General features: G+C 47.0%; 7 protein-coding genes across 7 annotated transcripts; 4 read left to right on the top strand and 3 right to left on the bottom strand.

The window, feature by feature from the left end:
* Positions 1–29: 29 nt before the first annotated feature.
* On the top strand, positions 30–1,508 carry PGRI_087510 (Oxoglutarate/iron-dependent dioxygenase; the record flags this gene model as incomplete). Its single annotated transcript, XM_040796465.1, has 6 exons — positions 30–140; positions 374–604; positions 660–1,038; positions 1,092–1,280; positions 1,366–1,427; positions 1,494–1,508. 6 exons carry the CDS (start codon positions 30–32, stop codon positions 1,506–1,508), a joined length of 987 nt encoding a protein of 328 aa, XP_040651003.1.
* Positions 1,509–3,225: 1,717 nt separating this feature from the next.
* On the bottom strand, positions 3,226–4,428 carry PGRI_087500 (uncharacterized protein; the record flags this gene model as incomplete). Its single annotated transcript, XM_040796464.1, has 1 exon — positions 3,226–4,428. The coding sequence occupies one exon, from the start codon at positions 4,426–4,428 to the stop codon at positions 3,226–3,228; it is 1,203 nt and encodes a 400-aa protein (XP_040651002.1).
* A 954-nt stretch (positions 4,429–5,382) lies between these two features.
* Positions 5,383–7,695, top strand: PGRI_087490 (sulfatase domain protein; the record flags this gene model as incomplete). The annotated part of the gene is made up of 1 exon (XM_040796463.1): positions 5,383–7,695. One exon carries the CDS (start codon positions 5,383–5,385, stop codon positions 7,693–7,695), a length of 2,313 nt encoding a protein of 770 aa, XP_040651001.1.
* Positions 7,696–9,092: 1,397 nt separating this feature from the next.
* PGRI_087480 (RFX family transcription factor) lies at positions 9,093–11,864 on the bottom strand (the record flags this gene model as incomplete). Its single annotated transcript, XM_040796462.1, has 4 exons — positions 9,093–10,647; positions 10,700–11,017; positions 11,072–11,777; positions 11,846–11,864. 4 exons carry the CDS (start codon positions 11,862–11,864, stop codon positions 9,093–9,095), a joined length of 2,598 nt encoding a protein of 865 aa, XP_040651000.1.
* Positions 11,865–12,944: 1,080 nt separating this feature from the next.
* pldA (uncharacterized protein) lies at positions 12,945–15,859 on the top strand (the record flags this gene model as incomplete). Its single annotated transcript, XM_040796461.1, has 8 exons — positions 12,945–13,005; positions 13,073–13,473; positions 13,524–13,676; positions 13,724–14,348; positions 14,395–14,655; positions 14,721–15,181; positions 15,238–15,786; positions 15,845–15,859. The coding sequence occupies 8 exons, from the start codon at positions 12,945–12,947 to the stop codon at positions 15,857–15,859; spliced, it is 2,526 nt and encodes an 841-aa protein (XP_040650999.1).
* A 3,141-nt stretch (positions 15,860–19,000) lies between these two features.
* Positions 19,001–20,686, bottom strand: PGRI_087460 (ribose phosphate diphosphokinase subunit PRS1; the record flags this gene model as incomplete). The annotated part of the gene is made up of 5 exons (XM_040796460.1): positions 19,001–19,031; positions 19,081–20,132; positions 20,187–20,307; positions 20,365–20,374; positions 20,428–20,686. 5 exons carry the CDS (start codon positions 20,684–20,686, stop codon positions 19,001–19,003), a joined length of 1,473 nt encoding a protein of 490 aa, XP_040650998.1.
* Positions 20,687–20,857: 171 nt separating this feature from the next.
* Positions 20,858–21,693, top strand: PGRI_087450 (bifunctional precorrin-2 dehydrogenase/sirohydrochlorin ferrochelatase MET8; the record flags this gene model as incomplete). Its single annotated transcript, XM_040796459.1, has 3 exons — positions 20,858–20,950; positions 21,026–21,507; positions 21,564–21,693. 3 exons carry the CDS (start codon positions 20,858–20,860, stop codon positions 21,691–21,693), a joined length of 705 nt encoding a protein of 234 aa, XP_040650997.1.
* Between the last annotated feature and the right edge of the window lie 25 nt (positions 21,694–21,718).

Here is a 21,718-nt window from a genome sequence, read left to right as displayed (position 1 = left end):
GCCATCCCTTTCTACGTATCATCCTCGCCATGTCTTCTACTGAATCCTCTGAATTCTCTGAATCCTCTGAATTCTTTGACGAGGAGTCCATTAATTATGAGGTTCCGTCATTGGAGAAACTCACGTTTAACGAAATTGTCGTCAGCTGAATACATTCGTTGCTGGAAAAAAGGCATCTGCGTCATTTGCCTGTGGGGGTCTTGTCTCCATTGGTACAAAAAAGCCTGCACCTGGTTTCAATTTTCAACCCGTATCCGTGTCGCTACCAGTGAGGGTCTGGTGGTGCAAAGATGGTCACAATACCCTGCGAACGGTGACTCTACCTCTTGACTCAAATGCTGACTCCAAATCCGCATCCGATGATTTGCATCAGTTGGTGGTAGATTGCGATACTGCTAGCTTTGGTAGGGGAAAAGAAGAAGTTATTGATCCTCAATATCGAAAAGCTGGGAAGCTTGAGCCCCAGAATTTCTTGACCAGCTTTCATCCAGCAGATTTCGGAATTCTTCAAAATCTCGAGCAAATTCTCCTTCCGAACTTTAACACAGACAAGCAAAACTCTCTACCGTTCCGGAAACTGAGTGCCGAGTTATACAAACTGAATGTGTGTTAATCTAATACCCCTTTTGTAACTGAATACTAATATATGCCTATTCTAGGTTTACTCGGCACCGTCTGGCCTTTTCCGGAAGCATGTTGACACACCGCGATGCCCGAGCCAGATCGGCTCATTGGTCGTTTGTTTGCCTTCTCATTTTAAAGGGGGCAACTTGGCCGTTCGGCATGAGGGGAAACAAGTTGATTTTGACTGGAGTCACCAGAGTGCGTCTGCGATTCAATGGGCAGCATTCTATAGTGACTGCGAGCACGAGATCGAGACGATCACGGAAGGCGACCGCATCACCTTGACATACAACCTCTACGCAACTGAGCCAGCGGGGGGTTCAATTCCGCCAAGCTTGATTGTTGATCCAAAGATCTTCCCGCTCTACAGTTTCCTGAAAGAACTCATTATCCAGCCTGGCTTTATGAAAAAAGGTGGGTTTGTTATATGTCGTCGTAACATAGAACATTAAGCTGACCCATCCCAGGCGGCGCTTTAGGGTTTTACTGCTCTCACGCTTATCCTCATGCGTCCAATGAGGCTGAAAAGCTACTTCCCAGGGCACTTAAGGGAGCTGACCTTGTGTTGTACTCTGTTTTCAAATCACTTGGGATATACATCGAAGTTCTCCCTGTGATCCCAGAAGGTTACTACTATAGACCCAACCGAAGCAAGGGTGAGCAACCAAACCTGGAATGGAATAATATTTGGATTTCCCGCTCAATACTTGTATCTGCTCTGAGATTGTTAACAAGATGCAGTGCGAATTGGAGACGAGCTATGTCCATTCATTATCACCGGCACCCGTGACGATACGGTAGATGTAAGTACAGAATATCGGGACTATCAGCCGGAGCATCGAATAGCTAATGTGGGACATTTATCTTAGCCGGTTGTGTTGTGATGATGTGTAGTAGTGTATTGAATGGTGTGTGGTGTGGGTGTGGGTGTGTTTTGTGTGTGTGTTTTGGTGTGTGTTGGTGGTGTGTTTGTGTTTGGGGGTGGTGGTTGGTGCAAATACAGGCCAGAGATTACATGGATCGGCTATCCAGTACACGAGGAGATGGCCCTTAACCATATCACTTATGGAAACGAGCCTGAGCAGTGCACGGTTTACTCGTATGCAGCGATGATAGCCGAGATCCCACCATTCATGGAGCGACAGGAACTGATTGAGGCGTGGGCTTTGTCAGGGGTTGATTCGAAATGATGTCGTGTTTGCTTTCTTCGATATGAGACATACCACCAGCTTAGCTTTGGCTTTGCTTAACTGGGTCCGCTGGTCTCTCAATATCTCGTCCCTTTCGTTTGCGAGATGAGGTAGAATATGACTTTAGGCTGTAGCTTTAAGAAATCGACAATACCTTCTATTTTCCCACATAAATGTAGAAAACCTTGGAAGTTATCTGCACAAACTAAGCCTTGTCCCCTCTTTTTCGCCGTTGACCTATTCGAATAGAATGATATCTGAGAAGACCACTGAAAAGACATCACAGGGCCGGTTAGGCGGCCCAGTATTCTTGTTGGCATCGATAAACATAATCTGTTACATCAGCACAAATTAATTCAACTTATAGCCATATTATGTCTTGTCTGGGGTCATCTTCGTCTTCGTTTTCTCTCTGGTCGTATTCTTATTGAAGCAGCCTAAATGCGATTGGACCTATCAATTGCACCATAGACCGCCTTTCATACCGCCTGCCTATTAAATAAACTGTCTTCACATTATCAGTATAAACGTTTCTACCAATGTGTCTCTATTATTCTGTAAAGTGCCTTCTATTACAATTTCACCGATGTTGATCCGGGCCTAAACTTGACGCGAATACCCGTACAAAACTATACGAGCCGAACACCAGGAGAAAGTTTCAACCAGGCACCGGCAGAAGTTAAGGGCGGTCTACGGTATATCCGAGGTTCCATTGTATATCAACCTGTCGGCTTGGATATAGTTTATATAAAATGAAGTTCTGGTTTTCTTCGACATGAATACAAAATCCTAATACCTCCAGTTTATATTCCTGTTCCTAGTCTTGGCAGGAGAGACACCATATTCTACTTGTCCGATTCGTGATCCGTAAACCCCCAAAACTGGGTACGGGTACGGAATACGAATACGACGTAGGGGAAGTTCGTATCGTGCGCTTTTAAGATAATACTCACGCGACCAACTTGCAGAGCCTCTCACGGTTTGCAGAGCCTCCCAGAGCCTCTCCCCCCAGGTTCAATAATTAATTTCGAAGGGCCTAAGCTTTGAAAAGGGGCCAGATAATGAATTCGTATGCGTTTGGGGGCTGGAAGAATTTCCGACCTATTAGGAATTGACAACAAACCCGACATTATCGGCTGTGCAGTTGTGGAGATTTGTGCATTGCGCCAAGTGACCGAGGGCTGACCGGGGGAAACGGAAGGAACCCAGTATGTATCTAAATTCAGAGTAGCGTGTTTTAGATGCCTAACCAGGAGCGGACCTCGGGATAGGGGGTATGGAGTTCGGAGTACGCCTTACAAACTCTATTCGGATAAAAGAAAGGAGGTTGAAGAAGGTAAAGCGGTTATGTTCATTATATATCAAAATTTATGTACATTAGGATGTGCTGTACAAAAGGTTCACTCCAAAACTAGGTCTTGGGTTTGGGCCAGCCATCGATATCCCCGAACCATCGCGACCGGTAGATTTCATTCCCTTGCATGATCTTGGTACGCACACCGTCGACCACAAGACTGGTGTAGTTCCCTCGGAAGAGAGTCCATAGAGACTGAGTGTAGATGTAGCTTCCATCGGGGGCGAGACTGAAACCCTTAAGGTCTGATTGCGGCAAGTCCACGTATTCACCCGCACGATTGACCCCGTGCCGATCGTTGGTGGTGACCTCGAATCCGGGCATATATTTCTCGATGACCTCGTCGTATTCGGCGGTGAACTTCATTTTATCGATATCAAAGGCGTGGAGACCGATATCGTTGGATACGAGGAAAACTCGTTCATTGGGGACAGGAACGAGATCGTGGGGCCCAGCCCACCAACTGTATCCGTGTCCCCATTCAGCGTCGATGTCGTAGTATTCGGGAAATCGGAATCGATAAGCTTCATCAATGCTGAGAAGACCTGTCTCGGCATCGAAAGGATATCCCTGAATGACACCGTATGCGGGTACGGGATCCGAACCATCGGCAGCGGCATCCGTTCCGGTCGCCCATAGCATCTGACCCTGCTCATCCCAGATCATAGCATGGATGGCACGAAGACCTTCGATTTTTTGTAATACCGGAGGTTCATTGACGAGAGGGAGAGCCTCGCTCATGTTGTAGACCAAAATGCCATCCCACGGCCGTTGCCCAGTGGTTCCGACAGCGAGACGATCACCGGGTAAAGGTTCGATGGTATGGGCATTGTGTAAGACATCATTTGCTCTGTTGAGAGCGAAAGTGATTTTCTTATCGATGGAGGGTTGATCGGGAGTGTGGTTGACGACAATGACGGTAGCACTGTAAACGGCGGCCACGCTTCTCCCACCTCGCATCCACTTCATATCGGTTGCATCATTAAAATGACTGTATAATCCCTCTTTGATCAAAGGCGGTAACTCTTGAGTACCAACATCTTCTCGTTGCCAACTCCATTTGACGACACTATTCCGATCGTGAATTTTCAATACGGGCGGGATAGCATAATGTCCGGTAATGATCTCTTGCCAGGGACCTTGTTCAGGAATGGATACAGTATTTTCAGCCTTGAGTCTAGGTTGAGGTTCAATAAGAGGAACTTGAAATGCTAGTGGCTCAAAAAGGAGCGAAACCCAACCGAAAACGCTCCCCAACATGTTGGAGGGGGGTTAAGAAGAGAAGCCCAAACAAAGGTTCGTTTAAACCGCCTTAACGAGAAACTGCCGGTTTTATTTCTCTTTTTTTATTTCTTTTTTTATTTCTTTTTATTTTTCTTTTTCTATTCCTTTTCCAAAAGCGGAAAGGTGGAGAAATTCCTATTTCTTGGCGGTCTTGGCAGGTTTTGGGGCCATTCGGGACATTTTGAGGGGAGAAGATTTGGAGGCGCTGGGGGGGAAATTGGGGGCGATTTTGATAGTCACACTGACAATTCCCCTATTAAGAAGAGAAATATAGAAAAGAAATCAACAATCCAATCACATTTTTATAAAAAAATAATATATAACATAAACATATATAACATATAAAATAAAACAAGTCAATGGCAAAAGTCACCGCCCCCCCCCTCAGTCATCGTCTCCACATAAATCCCACTTGACTAAAAAGAGAAGAGACCCTTCTCCTTCTTCCTTTTTTCCTCTTCAAATGTCGGGGGTGTATATACATTTGCTATAATCATGAAAGTCGTTCACGCTGTACATGCTTATTTAACTCACGGCATCCGGCGTGTTCGTCAGTCTCCTGCTGAGACCCTGGATGCCGTTTGGGATTTTGCCCGTCGCTATTTTTTCACTCTTGCCTTCCTTTCACTCTTTTTGGCCAAATTTTTGCATCTTTACGCTCATTTATATTCTTTACCCCTACCACGATTCTTCCTATGGGGTCTTACTTTCTTTTTCCAAGATGTTATCATACTACTGTTGTTCCGCATTCTTGCCCAAAAGGTCGCGTGGCGACCAGGAGCCGCCCTGCTTGCAATTTTGGTTATCCCTTCTAGGTAAGTGTCCACGTGCCTTTTTTTCAACCTTCTACCATTGCCAATCTATAATGGATGGCAATGACAATTGAAATTCGAATATACTAATTAAATATGCAGTTTAATCGTTTCGTTTATGGCTGCCGCCAATACCTCCTTCTATGTCTTTACCGGTGCTGAGATCCACTGGCGCCAAGCCAAATCCTTCAATGGCGATGCCGCCGCTATGCATACCCTGCTCTCCGGTTTGACCGGCTTCTTAATTGTCGAGGGAATCCTTTTGACAATTTCTTTGTTTGTTGCCCATCCTATTCATGCAATCACTGGAGGAATCCTGCATGTCTGGGCCTGGCCTATTCGGTGGTCGTGGGCTCGTGTGCGACCGCACGTGGAGCCCCTTATCCAACGCTTCTGGCCTAAAACCAAATCCGAAGCCCCCGACCTTCCCGATCCTCGAATCTATGAACAGATCAATATGGATGACAACGATGATATGAGTGATAATGAAGAGGGGGACCATCTGTTGAATACCGCTCAACTACCCAACCGCCTCCCGAAGTCCAAGCGAGTCACCGATGGTGTGCTACAACGGTCTATCATCCTGGGATTGTTCAGTCTCTTCCTCTTCCTCCGTTTCTTGCGGCCGTGGGATCCGATCTACATGTACATGTCAACCACCTTACCCTTGACGACTATCATCGAGGGCGCCGAACGTCACTCCCCCGTCGATACCACCGGCGCACCCGGAAATTTGAATTATTTGGACCAGGCTACCGCATTGCGCCCACCACCACGTTGGGGCTGGATGCCAAAGGAACCCATCAGCGGTTTCGAGGACTGGGATCAGACCGAACTCATGGCGCTGCACTATAACCCGAACGATGACCCATTGCATATCTCCAACCTCGATCAACCCGTCCTGGAGGAGATTCACAAGGCATTGTCGAGCGGTGATGTCAAGATCAAGCATGTGGTTTTCTTGAAACTAGAGAGTGCACGTGCCGATATCTTCCCGCTACAAAAGGACAGCTTCATGTACAATCGCATCGCGGAATCATGGAAGGACAAGAAGATTCCCGGAGAGGTGGTAGACCGCCTGGCAAACCTTACCCGCACCGCCGAGTTCTTGACCAACTTCCCCAATGGATTTGAGCACGATGATTCCCGTTTCGGCCGCAAAGCGTACGGTGGCATTAGCGCCAGGGATGCCATCACCTCCGCCACATATACTCTCAAGAGTTTGACGGGAAGTTTCTGCGGTGTGACCCCATTGGTCGCCGATTTCAATCGCGAATTCGACCACCACATCTACCAGCCCTGTCTGCCCCACGTCTTCGACGCGCTCAGCCAACAACCGGATATCACCAGCGAGACCGACGACTTCACCAAGTGGCCGTGGCACTCGACCTTTATGATGTCGGTCACCGAAACGTACGATAACCAGGATAAATTGACTCCTCAGTTGGGATTCCGTGACAAGCAGACCAAGGAGACCATCACCAAGCCTGAAGCCAAGTATTATCCTGTCAAGAGTGCCGAGGTAAACTACTACGGATATCCTGAAACGGAGCTTCGAGGGTACATCCGTGATGCCATCGATGATGCGGAGCGCGACCACCACCGTCTCTTCCTCTCCCATCTCACGAGTACCACTCATCATCCATGGGGAATTCCGAACAATACCTTCGAAGAGATTATGGGCTCCAAATCCGGTTCGAACAACGATATGAATCGATACCTGAACTCGGTTGGTTACGTGGATGATTGGCTCTCGGAACTCATCGATATCCTGGAGGAGAAGGGAGTGGCCAACGAGACCTTGTTCGTCATGGCTGGAGATCACGGTCTTTCTCTTCCCAACGACGGCGGTATCACCCCCTACGACAACCCCCACGTTGGCAGCTTTAAGGTCCCTATCGTGATTGCACACCCTCTACTCCCTCCCGTGCAGATCGATACCCCAGTCATCAACACCCAGATCGTTCCCACCATCATCGACTTGTTGATCGAGTCGGCATCCCTCAGCGAGGACAGCACACGGTCCGCCCGCGATCTTCGCTCGCTATACGAAGGTCAATCCCTGATCCGGCCCCAGGTCGTCGAGAAAGACGGACGCGAAGCTTGGCATTTCACCGTTATGAACACCGGTGGTTCATGGCTATCCGTTCGGTCCGCCGCCCGACCCGAGTTCCGCCTCGTGATCCCACTAGTCAACGACGTAGAATGGCGCTTCTCCGACGTGTCCAAAGATCCGAACGAGCTTAAGCCAATGGAGCGCTTCAGCCTTGCAGATCTCGCAGCCGCCGTCGAGAAGGAATACGATGAAGCTACTCTCGAGTGGCTATACAACGCATCCTACGTCGCCAACTGGTGGGTCCTGGAGAACTGGGACCGATGGCACTACTCCAAAGAAGAGGCCAAGAAAGAGGAAAAGAAAGACAAGATCTAAGCATTCTCATGAACCAGTTGGTCCCCGAATTTTTTATTTACATTTCATCTATCTTAATACTTGCATGCCTCATCTACCAAGCGTCTACTTGGAATGGGCACTCCGGTTTTACGAGAATGCCACCATGGCGGGATCGTTTCGTCCTGACCATGTGGGAGCCAGCCGAGCACAGCTTCGCCAGATCGATCGCGAAACCTTGCGTTGATCGTTTGGTTCGGCGTCAATCTCGTGAATGAGATACTGTGTGTCTCATCACGGGTGCTCCCACACATCACGGCATGTCGTCCGGGGTAGAAGCGATTCTTCTTCATGTACTTGTTTATATATCCATCCTATCTACTGTGAATGCCTTGTACTTATCATAACTGGATGTCATTTTTTGTCATATTATTGCAAATATCACCTTTACATTTTCTCCGATTCATTATTTTTTTTTGGGGTAATCTTAAGTTAATGGGAAATGCTACGTATGAACAGACTTAGTCCATAAAGAGTAGTGACATGAGTCATTCAGAGTAATGTAGCAATGGATGGTATCTGAGCCAGGTACTAACTGTTTGCTGGACATATTCATCATACAAGTTAGAATCCGAATCAAAGGTTCGATCAAATTGCACCAATGATTGAATCCAAGTACCTAGAATCACCAAAAGGGAAAAAGAAGGGGAAAAGTACAAACGTCAACTGCTACTACCTTCTAAATCTATGACGTGTTGTAACTTCTATGGTGTCCGATGGATATTCCGGCTTTGGTTAAGCGCCTAAATGCTCCATATACTGGCTGGTAAACTCTGCTGGTTATACATCATGAAGCCTGTGGCCCTGTACAGTTTATGGAAATGTAGAGTAGGCCAAGAACAGGTCGTAAATCGATACTTCGTTGACATTGCACGAGTCATGCAATTCGATGACCTCAGTTGTATATCCGCTAAGCCTTTTTGGGAATTGCTGCCTTAGGCCTTTTTACAACTACACCTGAAGAGCTAAGGTATAAAGATACCTAGTTATGGACTTGCAAATGAGAATACAAATTAAATGGAAATGTGACAGGTATTCATGCACATTAAAGTATTGCAATGATCAAGGTACTTCCACAATATGTACAAGGGACTCGATACGAGACCCGAAAGTAAACAAACAGGAAAAGGGGAAGAACCAAGTATTGATTCCCCCAATTAAATGCTGTAGGTTTGACCAAAAGAACCCGTTGCGGGATTGCAAGGAAGACTCAATGAGAGTCTCATTGCTCATGTCTCATCGCTTCATGTAAACAAAGGAAACAAAAAGAAAAACAAAAACAAAGGGAAATCGTGGGAACGCCATCCACAACCAATGGGGAAGCCTCCAGAAACAAGGGATATCCAACTCCAACTGATGAACACAAATCAAAAATTAGACTAGATGACGACGACATCACCCTCGGCATCGGCGGGGTCGGAGACCATCATGTCACCGTATTTACCAACCGCCAGCAACATAGTATCATCCTCAAGGTCAATCGCGCTATCGTCATTGTTATGACCTTGGAAGCCCGGATCTTGAAGAGAGAGTCGCTTCTCGCTAGGAGGGTGTTTAAAATCTGGGTGTTGACTGGGAGGATGACTTGAGTGGCCATTGTGAGTCGCAGGACTCGGGTTGGGTTTGACTTGGGAATCATTAGAGGCATCAAAATGGGATGTCTCTGGGACAGACGCTTGTTTCATTTGAAAATGGCCATGTGATTCGGGACCAAAAGTCGCACTTTGCAGTGACCCAGGGGTATTGCGCATGAACCCACCCTTCTCTGCTTGCCAGACCATCATCTCGTGGAAGAAGACTTTGGTCATCCACCACGCACTAAAGCTCGGTGCTCCAGCCAGAGTAAGTCGGTGCAACACGCTATCCCACAGGGCATCAACCTTTTCAATGACACACTGCGTGCGGTGATTGGCAAAGGCAGCGGGGATGTTGAGGATAAACTGAACCCATTTATCAGGGAAATTATACTCGTCTCCGGGAGCACTTTCCACTGGGAACTTGTGAGCCTCAACAGAATCAGGGGTATCAGGTTGCGTGAAGAAAAGCAAGCTTGCAGAGGGGTCGACATCAGTCAATGGAGTCAAGAGTGCACGAATGTCATGCTTGAGGATTTGCTCCGTCGCTGCCTCGGCACATGTTGGAATGTTCGCCTTGGTCATCATATCCCTAGGGTTAACCATAGACTTAAAGTCGGCCCACATTTGGTTTCGGTTATCCGGGTGGCAAAGCCAGGCAGCAGCGGCATTAGCAGCCTGGTTCACATCAAGCATATGCTTGAGGAGATTGCAGAAAATATGCGCCGGAATCAAACGTGCTATAGAGACATGGGTTGGTTGGCTCTTGAAGGTCTCAGCGATGTGACCGCAAAGCCGTTGTGAGATAGAGTTAAAAGCATCTAGGACTGGCTTGGGGACCACCTGGGTTGTCAGGGGCGCCACAAATGCAATCATCTTCTGGTACATCATCCAATCACATTCCTTGATCCATGCAGCAAGGTTGGGATGGGTCAACAACTTTTGAACAGGAACAGTCAATGTTCCATGGAAAGCGGAGAAATATTTCATAAGATTTCTTTCCTTGCAATATCGGAAACTGTCGATGACCGAAATGCAGTGGGACCGGTATAGGGCAGCAAGAGCTGCAGCAACTTTCAAGTCGGTGTTTGCAGGCAAGTAGGCACGGATATCGGGAAGTTGGAGTGTATCGTTATCAACCAAGGGGTTCTCATCCATCGGGAACTGAAGCATCTGGTGTATCATTTTCCCAGCCTGCTGGGCTACATTTTCGCGGGTAATCGTTGCATCTGGCCCGGATGAGGTTTGGCCTTGGCAGTTGCAGTCGGCAGGGGAGGCGTTGTTCGGGAATCGAGGAGCAAAAGAAGTTGTGGGAGATGGGAACACGGCAGTGTCGGCAGTCGGTTGCTGTACGCTAGCACTAGTGATTTGTTAGTGAGAGGAAACGAAGATTGATATCAGTCATATCTCACCTTCTCGAACGCATCGCACTGGCAGTCCTGGAGGGCATGGAAGCGGAGCCATTTGAGTGATGAGCAATTTGTGGATTGAGAGGGGCAAGCTTTTGTTGCTTTTCCTCAATAACCGACAAATCGACGTAGTGATACTTGGACTCGCCTCGTACTCCAAGACGCCGAGTCTGTACATTAGGGAAGATAATGCGAACCAACTTTCCGAATGACGCAGGGTTCAGTACTGAGACTCGTTCCGTTCCACAGTTCTCTGCATAGCAGCAATAAACCCGGTCACGACGCACTGAACCACTGCTCTTCCGGCAATTTTCTCTCAGCCTGTGGGCACTGTTAGACAAATGGTTGCAGGACATTTGCGGCAATGTGTCTTACCAGATCATCGCGAAGACCTGCTTCACTTTCTCAGCCTTGCCCCCGCCACCCTCATTCTTCATCACTTCAGCCGCCATTTGTTTGAGACTCCATCCCTCATACTGGCGAAGCAGCTTTCGTAACTCATTGTCATTTGCCACCGTTGAGCTCGCTCCTCTTTTCTTTTTAGTCCCCGGCTCCGAGATTTCTTGCTCCTCGACCAAGTGGTCCGGAAGGTGGTTCTCGACACCACTGTCATATATCGGCTGGTATTGTGAAACAGGTACACCAGGCAAGCCGCTTGCAATTTCAGACTGTATGGGGTGGTGGGACAGCGGATGACCTTGCATCGGGTGATTCGGAAAGTCTTCAGCTCGAGTCATCGCAGAGTGGGGGTCTTGCATTGATTGGTCCAGTGGTGAACCGTTCTGATGATGTGAAAGCTGGTGCCCAAATCGCATCAGCATGTCCTCGGGGTTGTTGAACATATGCTGGCCCGTTCCAACTTGTGATGGCATAAACTGTGGGAACCCGTCAAGGTGCTGGTCCTGGGTTTGCTGGGTGGTGCTTGAGTGGATGCTTGCTGTTGATCCTCGGGATCGAGGACGACGGCTAGCCCTAGAGAGGGCCTCGGAGCGAGCTCGCACAGGGTCAGCAGTACCTGGCCTGCTTTGAGGGGCGATCTGTGTTGTCTGGGACACTACACTGCCCTGCGAGTGAGCTCGGGCTTGCGGGCACGTCAGCATGGAAAAACCAAAAGACCCGCAGAATAATTTTTTAGTGGATTGTGCTTACCGAGTTCTGGCGGCATCATGCTCTTGCTTCGTTTGAGTTAGTAAGTGGAGGAGCCGGTAACCAGGGCGATGGCCAGTGTTTCTCGTCTCGCAGCGTTCACAAGACCATTCAAAACCAAAATTTGGCAGGCACACCCGACAAACAAAAGATAGAATCCAAAATAATGCAAGAACATTAACCAAAATTTGTCGGTTTGTCGCGAGCCTGGAGCTCCAAAAGGCTGCGTTGTGTGAGTCGAGGGAGGATAAACAGAAAAGGGCCCGTTCCTCTGACAACGTTGTTTTTCCCATTCGGTCACGTGTTGGCGGTCAGCATTCTTGCCATAACAAAGGGTCTTGAAAATGAGCTGAGGAATGATTTACATTTGAACTATAGTTAGGTTATTGAACGTAAGGGCATATTCTATCACATCTTTTCATGTTGTATAAGTTACTATTTTCTTTTTAAATAACTTTACCTATGTTCTGAACTTGAGTTAGTTATCACGTGATATATATCAACAACGTCTTCTATAGGGCCAAACAACATACATGTACGGAATATAAGAAACCAACACTGCCTTGGAAAACATCATTAGCATACAACATACGATCTCAAAGTATAAATAGATGCAGAGGAATCCTCTTAGCTTCGATGCTGGAACTTTTGGATACAACTACATAATTGGCTATCAACTATGTATAATATTGTTGCACAACATATTATACAGGATGGTAATATATACAACCTAGTAAGAACCACAATTCCCACAAAAAGATCGTTCCTTGATATGTTGTATGTTTAGAAATCCTAGAATTCTACGGACATGTAGATCTATGGTCTCCACTTACGGAGTACTCCGTACCTTTTTTACTATTTTTATGAAATTTCCGCCAAGAAAGAAGCGATTCTCTTACCACGGAAAGATGAAAGGATTGAAAACCTTATAAGACCAATTTTTAATACCAAATCACAAAATTGTACACAAAACTAATAATAAACCACACTAAACATACGATATATATTTGGCTTGGCAGGGCTGTGATGTCATTTAAGGAATAATATCTTTCCCCCTCCTCCAACCCCCCCATTCTCCCCAATTCCCAAAAACACCGCAATCATGCAGAGATTCAAGGAGAAGTTTGAGCAGAAAATTGGTGATTTGGAAGAATCACTCAGAGGTATATTAACATACATTAACATTACTATATAAAAAAAGAAAGAAAGAAAAAACTGACAATGTCCAAGACGCCCATATTCACGATGTCAAAGCCGAAGCAACACACTTGAAATCCAAAGTGGGCAAGTTCTTCAATATCATAAACCCAAATCATCGCCATGACGAGGAACACGAAAAAGCCACAGACCGCAAGCGCTCCGCAATTGCAGATTCGCACCGCTTCAAGTCTTTCGCACCCGTCCACGACGGTAATCGCGTCAAGTGGTATGTCGATGGTAAGGACTACATGTGGGCAGTCTCCGCGGCCCTTGAGAAAGCCACCGAGACTATCTACATTGCCGATTGGTGGCTCTCGCCTGAACTCTTCTTGCGTCGTCCTCCTGTTCAGCATCAGGAATGGCGATTGGATCAGGTCTTGAAGCGACGCGCGGAAGCAGGTGTCAAGATTTACATCATTGTCTACAAGGAGGTTGGTATTGCGGTGTTTCCAAAAAAAGAACTAAACTAATTCATCTCAAGGTCAACCAAGCCCTGACTTGTAATTCCGCACACACTAAATATGCTTTGCGGAACCTGTGTCCTGAGGGAACTCCTGGCTACGGCAATATCCGTGTTATGCGCCATCCCGACCACAATGTCTTTGAGAACGCAGCGGATATGACTCTTTACTGGGTATGTGAATAATATCTATTGTCTGGGACAGAATTAACAGTCATCAGGCCCACCACGAGAAATTCATCGTCATCGATTACAATGTTGCCTTCATCGGAGGCATTGATCTTTGCTTCGGACGCTGGGATGCAAACCAGCACCCCCTGGCCGATGTCCACCCAACAGGTTTGCGGGATGATATTTTCCCCGGACAAGACTTCAACAACAACCGCATCATGGACTTCCAAAGCGTAGAGGACTGGCAGAGCAACGAAGTCAGCAAAGTCGACTTTGGCCGCATGCCCTGGCACGACGTGGCCATGGGCTTGCAGGGCGACTGTGTGTATGATATTGCCGAGCACTTCGTTCTGCGCTGGAACTTCATCAAGCGCGACAAATACAAGCGCAGCCATGATGTCGACTGGCTGCTAATGGAGGGCCGCACGGGCGAGGATGAAGAAGATATCATCGCCGTCCAGAGACCCAAGTACCCCTGTGGAGAATACATCCAACACCCGCTGACACGGCTATCGACCAAGCCTCGCGGTAACGTCGGCACTGTGCGCGCTCAAATAGTGCGCAGCAGTGACGACTGGAGCAGTGGTATTCTGAACGAGCACAGTATCCAAAATGCGTACTGCGAGACCATCCGCAATGCCCAGCACTTTGTGTACATTGAGAATCAGTTCTTCAGTATGTCCACGTTCTCTCTACCAGTGTACATCGCTAATCTTCATAGTCACTGCCACTGGCGACCAACAGCAACCGATTTTCAACCAGATCGGTCGAGCGATCGTCGATGCTTGCGTGCGTGCAGGCAAAGAGGGCCGTAAATTCCGGGTTATCATTGTCATCCCCGCGATTCCTGGATTCGCTGGTGATTTGCGCGACAATGCTGCGTTGGGTACTCGGGCAATCATGGACTACCAGTACAAGTCGATCTGTCGTGGCGAGCACTCGATCTTTGGACAGATCGAGAAAGCGGGTATCAACCCAAGAGGTAGGTTTTTTTCTTTTCTTTTCTTCGGCCTCGGTTTCATTTGCATATCTAACGAGTTCATTCAGAACACGTCTTCGTATTCGCCCTGCGCGCTTACGATCGAATCAACAAGACGCCCGTTCTCGAGGAACTCGAGAAGCAAGCTGGTGTCACCTACCAGGATATCCAGCGTGGTATCGCCGAGACCATCATGAGTGAAAGTGTGCATCCAGCAGTAGGGAAAGAAGGCGATGGTAAGGAGAAGGACTACGCCGCGGACCAAAGTGCCAAGGAAGAGACTCTGCGCAAGCTGCAAAATTTCCAAGACAAGGTTGAGCAGCGAAAGGCCGAGGATGGTTTCCACAGCAAGGATTCCGTATCGCATTGCACCATGTTGAACGGGGGTAAGATATCGGACGAGAGCTGGGAAGGTGATCTAGAGGCGGAGAAGTCCAATTTCGTCCAGGAGGAGCTGTACGTGCACGGTAAAGTGTGTATTGTCGACGATCGCACGATCATTTGCGGCAGTGCCAACATCAACGATCGGGTAAGTAGCAACCTCACATCTGACGCATTCCGTACTGATATTCAATGTGTCTATAGTCCCAGCTTGGCTCGCACGACAGCGAGCTGGCTATCGTAATGGAAGACCAAGACTTCATCGACAGTCAAATGAACGGACAGCCGTATCAGGCATCCCGATTGGCTGCGACGCTTCGGCGGCAGCTGTGGCGTGAACATCTGGGCCTACTGCCGGCGCAAGATTACGACGCCTCAGCTGACCCGAACGCACAGCCGCCCGATGAGTGTCTCAACGTGATCGACGAGGGTGCCGAGAACGATTTCGTGATGGATCCACTTAGCGATGGAGTCTGGAACAAATGGACGTCCCAGGCGACTGGGAATACTGAAACGTATCGGATGTTGTTCCGGGCGGACCCTGACGATCATATCAAGACTTTTGAAGACTATGACAATTTCCGCCCACGGGGCACACATAAGGAGGGACATTTGTTCGATCCTTATATGCCTGCCAAGGATGTGCGGGAGAAATTGGATTCGATTAAGGGTCATCTTGTTTGGTTGCCATTGGATTTCTTGTGTGATGCTGAAATGGCGGAGCCTGGATTGGCTGTCAATCAGATTACCGAGGTGAGTTTTATTTTATTCTATTTTATTTTTATATTTTACGTTGCTAATTGTTGGACAGAGTATCTATACCTGAGATCTGCATATTTTCATCACATAAATACAAATTTTACATTAAACTCTTTCGAAACACAGTTAATATATAAATATAAAAAGCCCGTACTTTTGCCGAAATCACATCGCCTAATAGAGTTGTCCCAACCCCTTGGTAATGCTTTTATGGGATTTCTTCCGCCATTCCGTTTGATAGATCTCATTCTGACTTAAATGGACGGAAAAAGATTCCTCAGAAATGGAAATTTCTTGGCGTCTATGGGTACTTTTGAACTTCAATTTTATATTTCCTTTTCCTTTTCCACGGATCTCTGACCGAAACCTTGAACTTTGCTTTTTATAGGGGCTTTTAGAAACTTTTTCATGTAGGGTTAAAGTCCTGTATCAGGCCTAATATAGTATACCTTCAATTTTCCATATTAGTTCCATGTTGGGCGAAGTACATAAATTGGAAGTACATAATTGGAGTGAATATCAAATTGAAAATAATGTCACATGTTCCCTAAGGAAACCCAGTAGAATACAAATTGGAAAAGAAAAAGAAATGTAAGAAAAGAAATATAAAGTCTATAACTCCTCCAGATGCGAGATGCAATGCATCAAAACTTTTGAGGGAAAAAACAAAAGAAAATGCATAAACGTTTGCCAAAGGTCAGGAAGGAAACAAAGAAAAATTAAAAAAAACCCAGTCCAAGGGGTTGGGTGGGTAGTACCCTTGCACAGGGTTCATGCAGAGCAGATCAATTCTGTAAATGCTGTAGGGAAAATGCAGAAGTCTGTTTGTGGAAGTTAGCCTGAGTTCACATTGCAAGGAGTTGTTCAAACAGGGATCTTACCGTTTATCCCTTATTGGTGTGGCAAGCATTGCAACGACAATGACCACAGATCTTGCACCGCCAGATAGCCACGAAGGGTCCTGAGTTGCAATCCGAGCATCGCCAGGTGAGGATGTTGCCATTTGTAGCCTGGACAATGGCGAAGACGTGACCGGAGCATTGGTTGGCCATTTTAAAGAGTTGAGACTTGAGTAGACTTGAGTAGACTTGGGTAAAGACTCGAGTAAAGACTTAAGCTATATACAATGTTAGACAAAGTAGATAAAAATGGTGCTTTTGTTCAAAGTTTTTTGAACTCACATATTCAAACCCGAGGGACTGGGAACGTCGATCACTGGAGAAAGGTTCCAAGGACTTGGATTGGGGAAATTGATAGATATAGAAAGAAGGGAAAGTCAATTGGGAGAGGAAATGTGAAGACTTTCAACAGGATCAATCCAGCATTATATACTTCTTTCCTCAAGACACGGTGAGAGAGATCCCAGATGCAACCAGTCCACAGCTCAAGAATCGAAATACGCACGAAGCCGTGATGACGCATATAACCGGGATCAATTTGTTTTCTTCAGTAAAAAAAAAAAGAAAAAAAAAGGAAAAAAAACAAATAACAAAAAGGATGAGCTGAGTCTTTAAGGAGATCTGATAGATGTACCGAAATCGTATCTTGCATGAAAATCTCGAACTAGGTAGATCCTGGAAGATTGGCAAGAGAAGAGATTCTAGGGCTATATATGAAGATATGATTGGAAGTGTTTTGATATTAGGAACAGTCCTGGAACCGGAAGGGACCCGGTGAATTAGTATATTTTAGTATATTTTAGTATCTTTTAGTATCTCTTAGTATAATTTAGTAAGTTTTTTAGTTCTTATGAATTTGATATATAAAAAGTGAACCCGAAAATATGGAATCAAACTAGAGTAAGATCGGAGGTTAAGTGGAGTGTACTTTTCTTTTCGATCGGACCTTTGTATCCCAGCAATTTGGTTCCGATCGAGCGCATACGGAATGAAGCATCTCTTACCCGTATAATTCTCCCTAATCATATTGTATCCCCCTGAATGTCATAGTAGTTGATACATCAACTTTTAGAGAGAGATCCACCTACTCCAATTCTTCAATTTGAATTTCAATTTCGCTCTCGGTTTCGGACTATTCAGGAACATTTGGGAAATATGCAGGTTTGGCGCTTGCATGGTCCAATTGCTTATTGAATAGCCGCAAAGCCATTGTAAAAAGAAAAGAAAAAAAAAAGGAATTATAGCTCTAGAATGATCTCTATCACATCGGTGAATTTACATGGAATACAGCCAAGATCTTCTTCAATGACTAAATGGGGCAGTTCCTGTTTCGTTTTACTCCAAGAGTACAGAGTACAAAAGGATATAAAATGAGTATCAGCACGGTAAAACACCCGTTGAAGGTAGTACAATAGATTTTTAGAGTCGAGTCCAATTATCAAAAGGGGCAACTATAAAGGGTTCCAACGGAGAAAGACCACATCTCCGGAAGGTTATGAGAGATCTGAGGTCTGTCACACCTGAAGATTGCAAATTAAGCCAGCCATAGCCGTTCAAGAGGCTATACTTGGAAGGACTGCCAAGGCAGCCTGGAACAACTAAAAAGTGGAAACTCTGCTCTATCTCTTCTCCCATCGTCGATCAATATGGAAACGTGCACACCGACTCTCCTAGAACCTATACCTCGAACTGGACGTGATCACCAGACCAGTGAATTACTTCCAGAACTCATTCACGGCCAACCGCATCGGTGTGACGGCAAGTCACAAGCAAATTCGGATGTTCTCCATATCGGAGTACCGTCGCTACTCCGTGAAAGTTTGCCTACATCAAACACAGTGAATAAAGTAAAATAAAGTGAAATAAAGTAAATTGTTTGCTATCGAATTACATTATGTTCGAGATCGTCTCCTTGCACCACTTCCACAACCGCAAGGTCAATCGTTCCAAAGAACTGAGAAAGAGGTGACTTCTCCATACTATCAACTCCGAAGAGAACACAGCATAAAGTAAGAAAACAAGATCCGATTTTAATCTGCCAACGCTCCGTTAAGAACACCTTGTGGAAAACGAGATGCTCCTGCAGAACCCAGAGTGGACTGCATCGCTGGTTTGTGTGATATGATCACTTTACGGGACGGGAACGGGGCGGAGAACCGAGGGGGCAGGGAAATGGGAAAGGTCCAGAACGGGTCGTTCATTTTAGGAAATAGGTATCATGTCATCAACGGCAGAAAATCCTGCACATCAGTACGCAAACTTTGCTTGGCTTCGTTATTTTTTTTTCCTCGTTACGGCCATATGCCTCATCAGTCGTTAAGGTGGAAGAGGGCCGAAACGCTACTCGTTGTTAGTGGATGGTCACACGACAGAGTCGGTGAAAACAAACCTTTCGCCATAATGGTGCCTCCGAATACTCTCTGCCAATAGACTCGAGATGTCAATGACAATCAACTTCTTTGATCTCCGCAACATCGACGGTGAGATCGGGAAAGTGTTGGTCACGACAATGTGATCGATGGAGGGACAAGCTTCCATCTGATCCAAGGAGTTCTCCCCGAACAATCCATGGGTGGCAATGCAGTATACCTTGCTAGCCCCGCCACGTTTGACGACAGTCTCCGCAGCCGCGATCCACGATCCGCTCTTGTCGATCATGTCATCGACAAGGAAGACAGATCGGTCGCGCACCTCGCCGACCAGCGTGATGGTCCTTTCATCAGCATGGCCGTTAGAGACACTAGCTTCGTCGTCAGACTCAACTGCGTCAAAGGAACCACCCAGTGCATGATCGGGAGGCTGCGACGAGGCGATGGAGATCATAGAGTTAGCCATAGGATCGGAAACGGCCTCCGTGTTATCGTGGCTGCTGCTGCCAGCTCCTGGTGTGGTACCGCCAGACTGGGACTCTTCGTTGATACGATAATCGTCATCAACCAATTGACCTTGCACAAGACGACCGGTGATCACATCCCGCACACGCACATCTGTGTACTCGAATTCTGCATCTAGCTCCGACGGGCGGCGAGCCGCGGGCGGGGTTACCGGGCGCAGAAGATACTGTGCAGGAGGGGGAGTGGATGGCTCCACCGCCTCCGGAATGGGAGGTGTCGCGGCTGTTCTGTTAGAACTGTGCATATGAAGCTCAAAAGGATGTGTTTCCTTCGGGAGAGGATCTTCATCCACGGCATCGAAGAAGACTGTGCTATCAGTCATGGCGGCCACGGGGACCTTCGGGCGCCGACGATCCGTCGTCACGATACCGAAGTTGAGCTTCAAAGTATCAGCCAGCGATGTGACTCGCTTGGTTCCGCCCGCATTCTTGCTAACCACCACGGCGTCTTTCCAGTTGGGAACATTCATCCGGATCCAGCGGGCAATGAACGGTTCGGCAAAGAGGTTGTCGACCGGCTTTCCGAAGAATCCTTGCATCTGGGATGCCTAGGAGCCCATCAATATCCATATTACAAAACTCAACATCGCATAGAAACATACGTGCAGGTCCATGGTGATCACATGGTCCACGCCAGCGATCGTGAGGAGATTGGCGAGCATGCGGGCCGTGATAGCACCACGATGACTCTTCTTCTTAGATTGGCGCGAGTACGGGAAATATCTCGTTTGAGAGTCAGCATTGTCTGTGATTTGAGCTCAAACAGGACGGGCAGCATACGGCATGACCGCTAGAGAAACGCATTAGTGGGGTAATAGCTTTTAAGAGTGATCAGCAACATACCTGTAATGGACTTCGCTGAGCCACCCTTGCACGCTGAGATCATGATCAGGAGCTCCATAACACTATCGTTAATCTTCTCGCTACCACTCTGAATGATGTAAACATCCTGGTTCCGCACTGAGGTACCGATGTTGACACTGGTCTCGCCATTGGCAAATTTTCCTAGGTTAGCTTTGGCGGGCACAGTGCCTAAACGCTCGCAGATAGTATCTGCAAGGCGGGGGTGGGAGTTCCCCGAAAATATCTGGACACCCCGCATGATTTAAGCAAAAGACATGAGTGACGTGAAAAGAAAAGAAAAAAAAAGGAAGAAAAAAGTTCGGAAAGGAAAAGCTCGGGAGTATTGCGGGGATGGTGCGTGTCGTCCACCGTATATGGCTGCTTTATCGGAAGCCGATAAACGGGAATTGCATCATTCCCACATCCCACCATGTCAAAGTTCCCTGAAGTACAAGGTGGAGGTTCGCTAATACTCGCCTGGCAAATTAAAGGCAAGCATGTGCTAGTCATAGGTGGTGGAGAGGTAGGTGATTTGATATTGATAATAGCTATATATATCTCGTTCTAGAGCTGAGACTAATCTATATATCCCCACTAGGTTGCTGCAGGACGCATCCTCCACGCTCTCAATGCCGATGCTCGGGTGACTGTAGTTTGTCCAGCCGCTGGATTAAACGAAGAAGTGGCGTTCAGGTTGGCAGAAAAGCAAATCACACACGTTGATAGAAATTTTGAGCCCTCCGACCTTGATAATGTGGACATGGTGCTCTGTGCCATTGATGACCCAGTGGCTTCAACACAGGTCTGGAAACTCTGCAAGGAGAGGAGAATTATTGCGAACATCGCTGATGTTCCACCTGAATGTGATTTCTATTTTGGGAGTGTTCACCGCGATGGGCCATTACAGGTCATGGTCAGCACAAATGGGAACGGGCCTAAGCTGGCCAGTATTGTCCGCAAAAAGATCGCGGAGACTTTGCCCGCGAACATGGGAGCAGCGATTGAGAATGTGGGAAAGCTACGGAAGAAGCTCCGGGAGGTTGCGCCGAGACCTGACCAAGGCCCCAAGAGAATGAAATGGTAAGTTGTAATATTCCGGCTCCCGTTCAAAGATAAGTGTGAACTCATAATCATAGGATGTCCGGTGTCTGTGAAACATGGAGCCTCGATGAACTTGTACAGATGACCGAAAAGGACATGGACGGCGTATTGTCCTTTTACGACTCGGGTAAGATCCCAACCTTTGAGGAAGTACAGAAGATATAAAAAAACAAAGAAATATTTTATCTTA

Source organism: Penicillium griseofulvum (assembly GCF_001561935.1).
Source record: "Penicillium griseofulvum strain PG3 chromosome Unknown contig_11, whole genome shotgun sequence".
In the NCBI taxonomy this organism is placed as follows: Eukaryota; Fungi; Ascomycota; class Eurotiomycetes; order Eurotiales; family Aspergillaceae; genus Penicillium; species Penicillium griseofulvum.
The sequence above is the reverse complement of the archived record's forward strand: the minus strand, read 5'-3'. Positions and strand labels throughout refer to the sequence as shown.